Below are 15881 nucleotides of genomic sequence, written 5' to 3' on the forward strand. Positions count from 1 at the left end.
TTGAGGCCTAATCCACTGCTTCATTTCTCCAGATATGATAAATGGTGTTGACTTAATGCAGAAATTGGTGACATAAAATGGAGAAGCTGCCTTTGCAGTTATTATGTAGCTATGATGGTGAATCTCCTGTTAAAAACTCTAGTTTTCAGGGGCTTTCTCATTTTATCAAGGGACGGGGTCATGTATGAAGGCTGAGAAGAAATTAGTAGGAACGGATCATATTTGTACTCAAATTCATGAACACTTGTGCAAAACTCATCTTGCCTGAGCAGGCTACAAATACTGGTGATTTTTGCTTGAGTGTGGTGGCAGTGGTCCTGCAAAACCAAGTCATCACTGAAGATCTTGGGGTGCAAAAGATTCTTAGAAATTTCAGCCTTGCAGGGAACAGGATGAATGCAGAATGTCCCATGCCAAATAATCATATCTCAGTCATTTGTGACTCTGCTCCTTCTCTGCCCCCTCCAAGAAGCCAGGTTGTTGTGGAAATTATAGTTGTTTATATAGACAATTTATTAAAAAAATACTTTTGGAGCTCTGGATTATGAGTATACATGTGAGTAGTTTTGGCTTTAGCTCTAGGAGTATGAGCTAGAGACTTTCTTAAGCCATCATTGAGATTCTCACCCAAACACCTGAACTAACACATTTCTCAACAGCTCAGAACTGGAGAAAGACATCGAATATCCTGACACTTGTTGCTACTGTTCTGAGTGAAAATTGTGTTTCCTCGGGAAAGACTGTTGTCCTGTTACTTCTGCATACCACTTACTTTGAATCCAAAAAGAAATTCTGAAAATTCCTATGCATGAGGAGAGTTTATGTCCATGACTCAGTCATTAGGGTTACATTTCCTTTGGTCCAAGATGTATGTGACACACTCAAATGGAAGTAGGATGGTATCGTTACCAAAATAGATGCATTGTGTTAATTTATTTTTTTTTAATTATTTTTATTTTTTGTGCAGTGCTTTTAAAGTAATAAGTATTGTAAGCAGTATGCTATTTTTAAACCAAGGACATTTTGTGCTGAAATTGGCTATTGCAACACTGGGTTAGAATTAGAATACACAAAATTCAAAACCACAGTAACCCTAATTTTGCCATTCTTGCCTTTTTAACTACTCAACAATAGTGTTGTGTTTGTATAGCGTTTAAAAATATTTGTTAAAGGGAATGTAAAGAGCTACTGGCAGGGTTCTCTGTTAACTGTTTGTGCACGCTCAGCCGCTCTGCTCAGAAATGAGCTGTACTGAAAACTCGGGGACGAGTACTCCCGGTGTCCACAGCTCAGGCTCTGCTTTGTGTTGCAAGCAAAGGAGCAGTCGAAGCCCCAGCCAGGATGAGGGCACAGACCTGCATAGTGGAGCAGGCAGTCCCTTTGGCTCAGAGGACGTGCACCCACAATGGGCTAAAACCTCTCTTTGCGATCTCCTTTCCCAGCTCACCCTGGGATGTGCGTGCCTGGATCTGTAATCTCTAAGGAGCTACGCTGGCAAATGAGTAATAATGTTCAGGATAATATAGTCTAACCATGAAGATGAATTTTGTAAGGCTATAGTTCTGGTCTTGACCCTACGATCCCTGGTTTTGGTCCTGACATTCTGGCCAGCCCTGGGGAGAGGTTATGGGAGGTCAGCACCGCTCAGGGCTGTTCGCTTTCAACCTGCCCCGGCTGTGAGCCAGCCAATTTTCTCTTGAAGGGCTTTACAATGTTGGGACGTGCATGTGTCCATCTTCATATGAAAATTAGCTTTGGATTTCACATGTCACCAGTCAGACTGACCTGAATGAATTCACGTGGGAAAAAAAAAATACTTGGAAAGTAGCTTGAGAAATGATTTCTCCTTTTTACTGTTGTCTTGCATTGTGGCATGTGCTGTCTGCATTTTGAATACGAGGTCATCTGACGCGTTATAACACGATAGCAATACAGACTGGGTTTTCCTGGGAACCAGCAGTTTGGTTCTTGTCTGTCCAGATTTTACTGTTCTAAAAGTTGACTTCTTTGTTAAAAATGAACAGTTTCCAGGGGGTAAAAAGCCCCCAGGGAAGAACTGTTGGCATTTTATATTTTTAAGCTGTCTTGTTGAATGAAAACAGTTGATTATTAACTTGATGGGGTGACAATGAGTATATAGAACTTAAATATCTCACCACTCCCACGAAGAAAAAAAAACCCACTCCCCATTGTATCATGGGAAGATACATAGCCAGAAAAAGTTTCCAACTCGTTAAACTTTTATACTTGCTTCATACAAGCTTAATGTAGGCTTTTTTTCCATCCTGTGATGTTGTAGGGATGCAACTGAGAAGGACACCATCAACTTAGCAGTATTTCTTTCTGAACGTGTTTTCTTATGACAGAAAAAGCTAAATTACTTAATCTGAAGGATTAATAAAAGGTTTCCTTGTTTGTGTGTTTCAGGTTGTTTATTCTGCCAAGCCTGATAACGAATCAGTCTGAGTGTTTCCCCTGTAATCAGTCTAGTCAGCTTCTGTGATTGTGCAGGTTATTCAGACACGGATGGGAATAAAGGAAGAAAGTTTTAAAAAACAGGAAAATACTATTGTAAACGTATCGGGCAAGTTATAAACTGGGAAAGGGTACTCAGAGTCAAGTGTTGTACCTGCAGCTACTTTTGATGCTCTGTGGTAGGTGTTTGGGTGGGTTTTTCTTCCTCTTGTGGCTTGTCTTTGACTTTTACAAGAGGGGTAGGGGAAAATACTGATTTAAAGGACTACAGTCTGACTATATCTCTTTTAAACTACGTATTTTGGAGTGAAGACGAGTGGAAGTAAGGCTGCTATAGCTGATTTGGTGTTGGAAAGCAAAAAATGACGTTTGGGCTCGTTTTGAGCCCCATGCTGGATGGGATGGCTTGTGCTCTCCCTCATGTGCTTGTAGGGGCCACATTGCATCTTGACATGGGGCCATAGCTGGCAAGCAGCATTGAATATTCCCTTTGCTGTTCCTCTCCGGTGTAATTTTAGTTTTTCCAGCACCCTGATGGGGTTCTGTGGCTCATCCTGGTTGTCCCCTTCTCCTTGCTCTTCCTGATGCTCTGCTATCATCCTCAGCCATGAGCCCAGGGAAAGCCACCTTGCTGCATCGCTCCTGCAGGTCATCTCGTCCCCGCGACGATGCAGGAGGGGACGTGGGTTTCAGCTGGTCATTGCACCCGCGAGCAAGGATTTTGCAAGTTCTAAATCAAGAATCATTGCTTCATAAGTGTGTCTCTCCAAACCTGTGGATTTAGACATTCCCTCACCACTAATTACATCCTCTCGTCTTGTAGCAGCAAGTAAAAAAGGCCAAGTTGGGCACGTCGTTCTGCTGCAAGCAGCCAAACGCGGTTTCTTGTTGGTTGGATGCTTGCGAGTTTCTGAAAGTACGTGGCCACTCTGTTTTGGGAGGTGTATCCTGCAGAGCTCGCCTCAGGATGGGGAGTAACTGGGCAGCTCAGGCCCCTTCTTGGAGGGTGTACGTGCAAGTGACACCAACCAGTCCAGCATTGCCAGAGTCGTTCCCAATTAAAAGCAGAGGCAGATGCTTCAAAGGGAAGCCCAGATCGCTGATAACTGGTGGCCAGTGAGGTAATTCCTAGGCAGCACTGGAAGTGTGTGGTACCATCGTTTGTCTTGGCGCAATCTCTGGTGGAGATGCTGGGCATCACCACCTCATTTCTGGAAGCCATAGGGTCCTATCACCTGCATTTGTTAGTTGTTTGACATATGAACTGCTCAGACAGATGCAACGCAAGACTGCCAAAACTTGCAGCGGTGTCCAGCTCTGAGGACAGTTTGCAAGTTGGCCCGTTTGCCCCGTGGCAGCTCTTAATGCAGCATCTCCAAGTGCAGTGTCCCACAAGATGCTCGGCAGCAGTTGTACAGAGGTGAAAAGATTTCCAGGCAAGCTTCAAAGAGAAGGATGTGACTAACTGTCTTGCAGGGAGCCAGGACGTGGACCCAGCCAGATGAGGCATCTCACATGAAAGGGCTGCCAAAGGAAAGGGAGAGGACACAGATGAAACTGTGACTGGGTGATGAGGAGGAACAGGCAGTTGGGAAAGGTAGAGGGGAAAATCTCTGTGGGCTGTTTCCTGTGGCCAGGAGACATATCTGCTCTCCGGAGAGGTAACCTGTGGGTAAAGTGACGAACCTCAAGCACGTTGGCCGTCATTCCTGGCTCCGCAGTGAGCCTCCGCTGCCTGTCCTTGGACAAGTCGCTCTCCTGGTGACTCAGTATCCCAGCTGTAAAACAGGGTTTGCTGCTTACCTCATGGGGTGTTGTGAGGGTAGGCTCGTGGGTGCCTTTGCAGTCTGATGCATTAAGGTGGGGGGAGCAGCAGAAAGTGAGCACAAAGACAAACGTAAAAATGGATCTGTACTTCCCTCACTGCCTTCTCAAAGTGCAGTCATGTCCCTAATGATGATATAATGGTGACTTATTCATCATCGACGTACACTCCTTCAGTTGCACTGTTGGGAACAGTTTTTTGGTTTTATTTTTTTTCCCCTCAGGGTTTAAAGATGTAATCTTGTATATTTATATAATATGCTAATGTTTTAATCATTTTCTAATAGAAAATTAGAAGAAATAATGAAGAATAAATCAAAGTCAGACTAAATCAAGATGTAATCAAGTAATACAAGAGTGGGATAAGAAATAAAGTTTGCAAAGGGAGCCTCAAACAGAGGAAATGCAAATCCTGAGGCCTGAAGGAGGAGGGGTTCTGGTTTGTGTCTGTTTTCAACCCTGTACCTGAGAGTGTACCTGAGGAGGCCTAAGACCAGAAAGCAGAAGAGGTCATTCCTTCTCAGCTCTTTCATTCTCAAGGAAGCTTCTGCAAAAGGAAGGGGAGCTTGGGTTAACTTTAACCCTTGAAATAAATGTCATGTTAATCTTACTCTGCTCACAAGGTAGTCCGATGGCTAATGCGCTGACCCGGGAGCCAAAAACCAGCAGTTTTTAGGACGGTTAGGGAATTGGTTGACCCGGTGCTAACACTTAGTTCTGTCTGTGCCTTTATGTGCTAAAGCGAAATTGAACTAATTGTTCCCTCTGTTGGAAGAGGGGTGTGAGGCTTAAAGAAATGTGGTAAAGAACATGGAGATCCACAGGTGGAAAATGCTGGGGGTGGTCACAGCTTCAGAGTTTTACACAGGAGCAAAATGCGTGGTCATTTTTCACCTGTCAAAGCTGGCTTTTCTTTAAAAAAAAAAAAGAACTCTCAAAGGCATTGGCTAGAGAAGAGAAACATTCATCTTTTCTTAGTACTATATTTGAAAGGCTTTAGCTGCCTAAGTTTTCCTGGCACTTTCCAAGGCTATCTTTGGAGAAGAAAATAGGATTCTTGTTTTTTTTGGAGGAACAGGTGGCAGCATGTGGAAACTTTTTGTTGTTAAACTTTAGTCATGGCTCCTTTTTTCCTTTTCTTCCCTTTTCCCATCTGCAGTTGAGTATGACAAGGAGTTCACGCCTCACCAGCGGCACCACAAGGAGTTCAAATTTAATTTGTCTCAGATTCCTGAGGGTGAGGCCGTCACAGCCGCTGAGTTTCGGATCTACAAGGACTGCGTTGTGGGGAGCTTTAAAAACCAAACCTTCCTTATCAGCATCTACCAAGTGCTGCAGGAACATCAGAACAGGTACGCAAGAGAGGGCTGGCTCTGTGACACCAGTCACTATCCTGGGGAAAGCTGAGCTTGTGCATTCATGTTGAGAGGACTGCTAAATAAATACCGGTTTAGTTCACATTAACAAGGTTATGTTATTGCATGGTCCTTTCCTTTTGGGAAATGGGCATGGTAGAGTGCAAAATGGACCTCAGCCAGAGAAAGTCCATAGTATTGTAGCCCAGGGTGTCACTGAGCTGCAACCTTTGTGTTGTCATTAAATAGAGCAAGAATCTGATGTGAGGCAGAAACCAAAGTTACTGTGCTGGCATTGCTCTGGCATACTGAAATACACATACATGTCCCCTTTCAGCTTAATACTACCAACATAAAAAACATTTCCTGTTTGAAAAATACTGGTAATTAGTGCAGATTTGACCTGCTCTCAGCTGGATTTACATTAAAGTAAATAAAGCAGAAGAAGGTTCAGGATGTTGACCACAGATACAAAATCACTCCTGGCCTTTCAGTGACAATGAGAGAGGCAAAAGAGAGGCAGAGTAGAAATGGTGGCACAGAATCCCAAACAAGTGTAAATGGACCGATTAATTTAAAAAGGGGAATGTTTCAGATGGGGGAAGAATCACGTGAGGCTATAAGATGGAAATACATGGTCAATTCAATGTCAGAGTAACACTGTGGTACAAAAGTATTTCATTACTTCTGCTGAAACATGTCAGGACTGTCACTACATCTCTGCTGCAGGCAGAGAAATCAGAAGCAGCAGTATTTAAAAAAAGTTCAAAGGTTTCCTGGGTGTTTTCCTTTCTGGTCCTTCTTTCTCCAGCCTTTCCATTGGTACCATTTGGGGGTGTCTGCCTTTGATGATCTGCTGTTGTGAGGGCAACGTCAAATAGCTAGTGGTTGTTCTATGTGGAGTGTGCCCTCTGGGGAAATGGAGAGAAATACTTGGGTATACAGGTGATGGGGAAGAAGGTGTTAGTTTTAGAAGATCTGTGTTCCCTTTGTCCTTCAAGTTGCAAGTTGCTGGACTGCCTCCTGGGGTGAAGTGCTTGCTGGTTATAGGGTGTGACATCAGTGCCCACTTGCAGAGCTGGTGGAAGTCCAGACGGTCATGCAGATTTCATAGATGTTAGCTGTATTGTCCATTTAGAGCCACATTGAATAAAACATGGTGAATGTTGGTCTGGTTTAGATTTCACAAGTAGAGATCCCACCTCTGGAGCTGGAGGAAAACCTATGCTGAGTGGCTATGAAAGTGATCGACAATGCTGCTCTATGTCAGTCACCCAAAAAGGGCACAGTGTAGGAGAGCTGTCAGCTTTTACGTGTATATAACATTTTTTCAGCATATACTGAGCAAACAAGTAAAGCATTGAGGGAAAGAGAATAAAGTACAGGATACAGCCCCTAACATACCCCGTTCCTTACAAATTTGCAAACTCGTTCTAAAAGAGGCTGTGTGCTGCAGTGATGCTGGCACCTCGTATCTTTGTTTCAAATACCATGCCAGAAACGTGCCAAAATCAGTGTGTGCTGTGAAGCTGCAACACATGTCCTTTGGCGCTGGGCACTTTGGCATCTGCAGGTGCTAAGCATCACTGGGTGCTGGAGACTTCCCTCCAAACAGAGCATAGACAGCAGCTCGGTGGTGATAGCCAGGGTGGTCTCTCTCCAGAGCTGGCGAGTATTTTGAGTCTGTCAGTTCCCTTCCATTGTGTTCCTCCTGCCACTGCTGGCGGCTGTGCCGAGGGCATCCTCATGTTGGAACTTGGGAGTCGTAAAGCGGCTTCCTCCAGGTCCAGGCTGCCAGCAATTCCCTGTCCCTCCTAACATGGGCTGGGCGTGAACCGCTGACCCAGGGATGAGTGTCTGTAGTTCATTACTAACCTCTGACTCATGCAGTCCCTCAAGGCTCCCTTTCTGTTTCTTTTTCTTCTTTATTTATTTATTTTTACTGGTGGGAAGGAGGGAGATGCTTGGCTAAAGAAACTTGCGCTTTGGATGAGTCTGCGGGACTTGTCACATCGGATGAGTCCGCGGGACTTGTCGCATCATCTGCACAGAGGTGGGCAAGATGTGGCTCACAGATTCTTGCAGCTGTAATAAAAAGGAGGTGCCCTTTTCCACCCTTTTTCCTTTCGACTGAAAGGACTCTTTCATGTACATGTAAACTATAAAAGCACATATGAAAACGTGTGCTTGTGTATAAAGACGTAGATATGTATGTATTCTATGTATCTGTATATAAAATTGTCACCTCTATTAATTGTCCTCTATAAATTTAAAATATGCAGATGTTAAAAGACAGTTAAAATAAGATATTAGAAGCTGCTTACTGCTCTTCAGTGTCAGGTTTAGTTGTCACTGTTACTCTTCAGTTGAGGTGCTGACTCTATAGGCTACTGCTGCTACAGATTCACATGCAACCATGTTGGTGACCTTGGTAGACTTTGGCTTGTGAACATTCCTGAAAACAAATACTAGAAAGTTGTATTTAGCTGTTCAGTAAAGTCTCTTCATGGAGGGTAAAAATGCCTCAGATTCTTCTGGTATGCCTTAAGGAGCTGTATTCTTTGAGTGGTTTTGGGGTTTGATCATTAATTCACTTACTTGCTTTTAGTAGTGGTAAAAAAAAAAATAAATAAAAATCCAAAGTGCTTTTTTCTCCCTCTTTTGCCTCAGTGGATTAACTTGAAATATAATTTTTTATTTTCTGGCTGAGAATACTGGGAGGTTACATTACAATAAAAGGACTATTTTTTGAAGGAACTTGCTAAATATTTGTAAAGCTTCTGTTTTGTTTTAGCAGATATCTTATGAGCCAGAAAATAACAGCTGTCTTTGAAAAAAAAACCCCAAACCTAAAAAAGTTGTGTCACACTTCCTTTGAACTAATGGTTTGAATAACAGCCTGATATTTCCTGACCTTTGGTGACATTTTATTGCATAAGGAAGTATCTGTACAGATTCTGAAGTCTAGCTGGTGAACTAGTAGGTGAAACAGAAGGAGTTTACGCAGCACCCTTTTTCATCTTGTTCTGCTGACAAATATTCCTTCTGGTTGGGAAAATTCATCTCTGAAGACCACAGAAGGTGCTTGCGCAGTCAATGTTGGCAGTCTCCAGAGAAAGTTCAAAGTCACCATGTTAATCTTGGCTTTTATGAGGTTAACAGTTGTCTGAGGCGATTATTAGTAGCTAATAAAATACTTCTGGGCACAAATAATTCTTAACAGGGCAGCTGGCATGTATGGATTTAAACCAGCAGTCTGCAAGAGAAAGGTACCATGCATCTCTGAGGGAAAATATATAAAGAAAAAAGGAACCTGCCTGCTCCTCTCAAATAAATGAGTTTAGGAGGGCAGGAGTTTAGAGAAGGATTCAGTGAATACAAATCTTCACCAAAGCTCACAGCCTGGAAGTATCCCTTGGCTCCAGTTAAGTGTAATGAAGTGGCTTAATTCAGTATTACTTGAGCAAAGAAAAAAAAAGCTCATCTGGACAGTAAGAGCGTAAGCGTGTGACTCCAGCCCAGATGTGCGCACTGCTGCATGGAATTTCAAGGCACTGCTGGCCGTTCCCTGATGGCTAAAAACAAAACCAAGCCTGAGGCTAAAATTTCTGCCAGTTACTGAATTATCAAACTGAATTATGCTACTGTAGACAAAGCTAAAAGCAAGGATTTCATGGGCCTGTTCACAACTTTCTCCTAGATAGGGGTGTACGGAGGGAGAGTGTGAACGACCAGACATCAATGCTGATTGAAATGGCATCACCTTCGGTGAGAAATTTGACCTTTTCCTTGTTCAAAACCATCAGAAATATGAAAACGATACTCGTGGAGGCTTTCCAGGCAGTGAAATGCACATTGAGGACAGTGTGGTCTAAGTACATTCTCTCTTAAAAAAGAAAACATTTTAATACTGACTCACTTGTGTCAGTAATATTTTCATCTCCCCATTCCTTCCACCCTTTTGTAAGGTAAAAAAAAATAGCGCCTAGAAACTAGGCTTTTGTTTTTCAACCAACCACGGTTAATGGCCACGTTTTGTCATAACACAAACTGCTGGAGTTGTCAGTGGGACGCTGCGAAGAGATTAATGAAATCCTCAGGATAGGTCAAGCTTGTGGCCAGCCGTCAGCAGAATGCATTTGGGCTTGTGTGGAGAAGAGGCTCACCAAACAAGGCCGACGTGACATCTGGTTTGCTCTGAGGGGAATGACTCTGGGTTTGAAATGGGCTGTTGGGGGTGATGTTGGGAGGGGGAATGGGTGATACATCCGCTGGACGCTGCTGCCCTTCTGCTTCTGACCCCCCAGAGTTGAAGAAACTGTGCTCTTTGAAGGCTACGGCAGAATTTGGTTTTTTCCCTTTGGTGTGTGCAGAAAGTGGGGAGGTTTGCCAGAACACCAGTTTAGGGAGACAAGTGGCCTCAGCTTCCAGGTGCTTGTCCCACCTTGTGGGTGCTGAGTTTCAGCAGACAGGAGCTGTGCAGCCTCGACTCTCCTCCCTTTAGTGGTATGGATGCACAGCTGAGCCCTGCATGTGGGCGGGTTTCTAAGGTGTAGGACTGGTTTTGTGAATGGACCAGCAAAGCCCTCTCTGACTTCTGATACCTCTTGTGAGTGGATTGCCATGTAAGCGAGACCTTTGCATGGGAAGGGAAGAAACGAGTTTTCCCTGGAAACAGCTCATTAATTTCTTTTTCTTACTCAAAGCTTCCTTGCTCTCACCCAAAGAGATGTCAGGTCAGGACCAGAGAAGGTAGTTTATGGTTGATCAAAGATGTTAGTCCTTGGTTTGGACCATCAGTATATTTTTGAGTGTAAATATCCTGCTAATGCAGACCTCAAAACACTCCCACACTGTCCAAACAACTGATCTATGAAAAACACTGTGGCCTGTGTTAGTGATCAAAGGAAGATATGGTACCTTAATGGTCTAAGTTTATTAAACAGTTTCTTTTTCACCCAGAATGCAATATGAAGACTTGATGTGCAGGAAGATTTCTCCTGTGGACATAGTGTGGACATAGGTGTGCCCTGCACAGTGACCGCCTGGCGAGTACATCTTTCTGCTGAACACAGTCCCTTAAGGGTTAAGGCACTCGTTGGTTTTTTAGCTGCCAGTTACAGTGGTAATAAAGTCTTCCTCTTTGGAACAGGATATTTATACAAATGTGATCCGAGCTTCTAATCTAAAGGGCAAATTGATTTGCCGACAGTGTTTATAGCTTAGAAAATAAATAACTGTCCTCAACTGGGTTTTGGAATGGGTCGTGTAATACAAATAACAACGCTAGCATCAATCTGTTTCAAGTTGGGGTCAGATTTGTATACAGTGTGCATATATTTGTATATGATAGAGCTGTTTCCATGATGCTATAGAGAAGTGTCTGTCCGCATTTCAGTTCAACTCCCACTGTGGGTATGTGATTTGTTGTGGTTTAGGGTGGTTGGTTTTTAGTAGTTTAAAAGTTAAACTTATTCCGGATTAAATTTACTTGTTCTGCATCCAGCTGGATTTTTCTAACAAAACTTAATACCATATCAGTGCCTTATGTCTTTTCCTAAAGGACAAAGATAAATATTACCCCTTTGCCTTCTCCCTCATCTTTATGCCTCAGACTGCATTTAAACTCTGAGGTATAGTACTGTAGCCATCACTACAGCTACAATACCCTGTAGTCTCATTAAATCACAGTCAAAGAAATGAGAAATAAATCTCCTGTACCTGTGACTCGGGGTGATTTTTTTCTTTTTTTCACTGTTCTTGTTGGTAAAGTGTTCATTCCTTAGAGCTGTGAAGCTCAAGACATTGAGCTGGATGTGAGGGGACACTTTTGCGCTCAAATATCAGTGTTGGCTTTGCTGAGGATTATCACAGACGTGTAGGCTGAGCTTCCTGCAGTCTTGGCATGGGGAGATCACATCCTCGAGCTCTAGGCTCTGATCTTCCGCTCTCTGCCAGATGTAGCCTTGAAACTGATGTCTCACTCTGCTGCTCTTCCAGTGAATCTACAAGACTTAACCCCCCACCCCTGCAGACTTCACCTCCCGGGGTGATGCCCACAGTGATACAGAACAGCTTTTTCAGCACAGGGGCAGGTTTTACCAGACAGAGCACTGGGGGTGAGGGGCTGGTAGGGCATCAGCGAGAAGCTGAGCTCACCTGCCTGGCCCTTCTCCTGGATCCCAATGTCTGACTGCATCCAGGCTGTCTCTCTTCTCCCTGTGCCAAATTGCAGACCCCCTCCAGAGCAACCTGGCATCACTGTTCTGTGCTTTTTCTTCCCCTGGCTGTCAGTCCCTATGAATTAGTACACAGTTACTGGTTTATCTGTTTCACCTTGAAAGTAACTACATTTGTGGCTGACAGCACTTGATAGTCCCTTCCTCATTTCTGAGGAGCTCTTATGGGATGTGCATGCCTCTCCTCATCCTCTGGCCCATAGATGGTGTAAGAGCTACTTCAGGACAGTTAAACTCAGCCTTATTTCTTCTCATAAAATGATAGAGACTGCCTTTGCTTTCCATGGTAGCTTATTCCAGGTGCTGGCATTCCCCTGCCTGGGGCTCTCTGTACGAGTGAGTGCTGATTGATTGGATTTTGTATGGTGCTTTTGAATCTTTGGAGTAATGGTCATTTAGACATACTAAGTTGTTAAGGTTTTGTATTGCATCTGTTGGCAGTACCTCATGCTGTGCGAACTCCGTATACAATCTGTTCTATAAGTAATAAACGCTAATTTAAATTCAAAGTAGCGCTTACATCTACTGAAATATGTTGGATCTATGGTTTTGAGAAGGCTGTGATTTCAAGGTTTTATCAGTGTAGAGCTCTGGTAAACTCTGTAAAACTGAGCCAGTTGTGAGTCCAGTTATTAGTCTGTCGTTCATGGATAAGAGCAAATAATTTTGCTAGTTTGCTATATGCAGAGTAATTTTCACAGAAGGTTGATGTCAGTGCAAACTAAAGACTCAGATCCTGAGGTACCAGAAGAGTATTTAGAAAGTGTGTTAATTAAAGTGTAAATCCCACACACTTCTGTGCGAAATTCCCTTTTGAGAAACTGCTGCTAGGCAGTCTAGACTATTATGTCAACTTGTCTTTGAAGAAAAGTAAACAAAAAGGTTCAGCTGAGGAAAGTTTTAGAGACTTAAAGTAATTAATGCTTTGGTAAATGGCTGTTGATGCGTAACAATCCTTTAAACACCTGGGTAATTGCGAGCTTTGAAGTGGGGCCAAAAATATTGTTCCGAGATCTGTAATTAAAATACGAGACCTTTAACTTGGTCATTTTGAAGGTGAGATTTCTGTTTGTTCTCACTTGTCTCCCTGGTGAAACTTCTGCCTGGTTGGGGAAAGAAGGCCAGGGAGGGTGGGAAAGTAAAAAACCTAATTCAACAGATGCTTCTTTAAATGCAGCTTTTTATAGCTTTGCTGTTTTTCCTGTAGCAAAGTTCCATGTTGTAATGTGTACCCAGAACAGAGGAATTATTTTAATGTGAACATTTCACTAAGTATAGTAACTAAGATTAACCACTTGACCTGGTTACTAATTTGACTAAATTCTAATATAATTAGTGTTCAATTAAAGAGAATTGACACCTAGAGACATTTTGTTGAAAGGTTTACACAGAGGTTTCAGTTAACAAAATATTTATCTTACAGGGGAAAAGCACTAAACTGAAACGCAAGCTGTTTCTCCTATAAGTGCCCTGAGTACGTGGTTGGGATGCCGGCATTAAGAATAGTAGCCGTATTTGATATTTATATCTGAAAAATCAGCTTGCTCTCTGAGGACACTGGACCTAAATCCTGCCTTCTGAATTACACAGGCCATATTTCTCCTGTAAACTGTGTACTTCTTTCTGTTTATCGCAGCCACTGGTGATTGCTGAGCTGACCTTTGTTTCTCCGTCCTCCTCCAGAGTCTTCTGAAGGCCATGGAAACACTCACATTTGTTTCCTGGGACTTGAGACCATACTTCAGGGCCCTGATCCAGAACAAAATGCTCCTATTTCGAGCTGGGAATCTCTTTCCTATTTAATGTCCTCTCTTGTCTCAGGAAAGTTGTCTCAGCTCATTGCCTCAGTTTCTCCCATTCACTTGCATCCCTTTAATAATCTACGGTTGATAACCTGATTATGGAAGTCATTAAGTGAACTCATCCAGATGGTTAAGCACACTGAAAATAAAGATGAGACTGTCAGGTACCATAGTGACAATGAGATGACAGTAGCTGTATAAAAACCCAGAGGCAGGTTTAGGCAGAGAGGATGTTAAGAAACTGCCTCTCTTGGTGATAAAATTTCTCTTCTGTACACTGAATTTGAAAGTCCTGCTGTGCAGGTGCCAGAGGTCCTGTGATGTCCTTGATGTGAGGGGTTGCTTTGGCATGAAACCTATGGACTTTTTTCAGCCTGTGCTGAGAGCAGATATTTCTTCCTCTCTGCTCAACAGTGCTGGCTCATGCATTTCTTCCAGTATTTCTTTTTCTAGTTTTCCCCATTCTTCATGCTCCCTTCCCATTTCCCTCAGGTCCCATCTTGCCTGTTATTCTCAAACGCTGAAGTTTTCAGAATCCTTCCATTGATGTGACCATGTATATGGTTGAGTGCTTCCTCTTGGAAGGCCACTGCCCGCCTCGCTGCACAGGATCAGTGTCATCACTTAATTACTAGAAATTCAATACTTTGTTTCATGCAACTTGCTTGGTATGTGATCCGTTTCTCACCTTCTTGTCCACTCTTCAGATTTCGCTTTGACTATTGGCTTGCATCTGCTTGTGTGTAGCACTCTTCAGCACGGTATCTGACTGCTTCCTAAATATTTCCTTTTTGACGTGGCTGTAAGGCAAAGCTAGTGGTGGTGTTCTCGTTGTGCAGATAAGAAGCTGATGCATATACCAGTGAGGGTCAATTGTCCACACCAGGTTTAGTTGCCGCTTTTAGATTATTTCTTTTCCTTTATCCAGCACTGCTCTTCGGCATGCAGGAGAACCCTGCTTGTCTGCTGTGTGTATGTGCTCCAACTTTTGCAACAAGTCGGGCCATGGAGTGTGGATCTGCTAAGCAAACACCGATGGCAAAAGTTGTCCCTGCCAAAATCAGCCAACAGTCCAGCAGCAGGAGCGGTGATAAGGGCAATGAGGCTGTGCAGCAGCTTTAGCTCTAATGCTCCCCATCTTTCTTTTGCAACCCTAGTGGGAGAGGAGCAGAATAAATGGCCTTCAGAAAGCAGAACTGGGGTGGGAAGGGAAATTCCAGTCATGGCTGCATTTCCCTGTGAACTCTGAGGCAAGACTGAAAGTGTGGGATCCACATCACTGATGCCTGTCACCACATTTCTTGGAAGCCGTGTTGCCGCAAGTGGCAGCAGGAGCAGGTTGTGGCTCTCTGTGAGCCATCAGTGCAGGAAGATGCCAGTAGTTTCCCAACTACTTCTAGAAGCAGAGGGATGCTGAGTTGGGAATAACGGGCCTGATTCACAGAGGTACTTTCTACTCCCTTTACTCTGCAGACTTCTTCCTTTTATCCAGGGTCTCTCCAGCTCATCCTTGCATGTCCATGTATCCCCCCCCAACAACTGCAGCAAATTCTTCACCCTTCCCCATCTAATTAGATTTTCTTTCCATTCCACCTGGAGCCAGCCCGGGAGATGTCCCGGTCTCCATTCCAAGATCAGACATTGTACGGCTTTTTTGCAGGAGTAGCAAGGGCATTTCTTCTCAGCCACATGGCTGCAGGGAAGAGCAGATTCCCCTCAGGTGATACATGGCATTTGGTTTACCAAGGGGGAAAGAAGGAGAAAGTATGTTCTCTGCAGACAAAAAATCCAGGGGATTTTGTTGCTAAGCTCAGAATCTCTGTTAAGCCTGTGTGGGCAGCAGTTTTCAAGTACTTACTGCTTGCCCAGTTTTGAGATTATTTTCCTTCAGGGAGCAAAGACATACAACATTTATATTCTGGAAGAAAAAAGGAAAAAGGAAAAAAAAAAAAAGAGTTGTTAAAGTCTCAGTTAAATAGTTGGCATTCTTTTTTATGTGAGTAAATTATTTTTTTTTTCCCTGATTTTGTCTTTGGAAATAAGTGACGGAATATTATTTTTAAACCTTCATGCCAAAACCAAAACTAGTAAGAGATTACTTGCAGTTTTGTGCAACTTGGTGAAGTCTGGGTGACAAACACTAATTGAAAACAGACTTAATCAGAAAGTATTAGGATGTGTTACCT

General features: G+C 43.3%; 1 protein-coding gene across 1 annotated transcript in view; it reads left to right on the forward strand.

The window, feature by feature from the left end:
• Positions 1 to 15881, forward strand: part of BMP6 (bone morphogenetic protein 6) — a 93027-nt gene that overhangs the window by 59033 nt on the left and 18113 nt on the right. The window contains exon 2 of the mRNA XM_082046365.1: positions 5459 to 5651. Coding sequence (XP_081902491.1) covers positions 5459 to 5651 — 193 coding nt within the window. The remainder of the gene's footprint in view (positions 1 to 5458; positions 5652 to 15881) is intronic.

Source organism: Streptopelia decaocto, assembly GCF_964273445.1.
Source record: "Streptopelia decaocto genome assembly, chromosome: 2".
NCBI lineage: Eukaryota > Metazoa > Chordata > Aves > Columbiformes > Columbidae > Streptopelia > Streptopelia decaocto.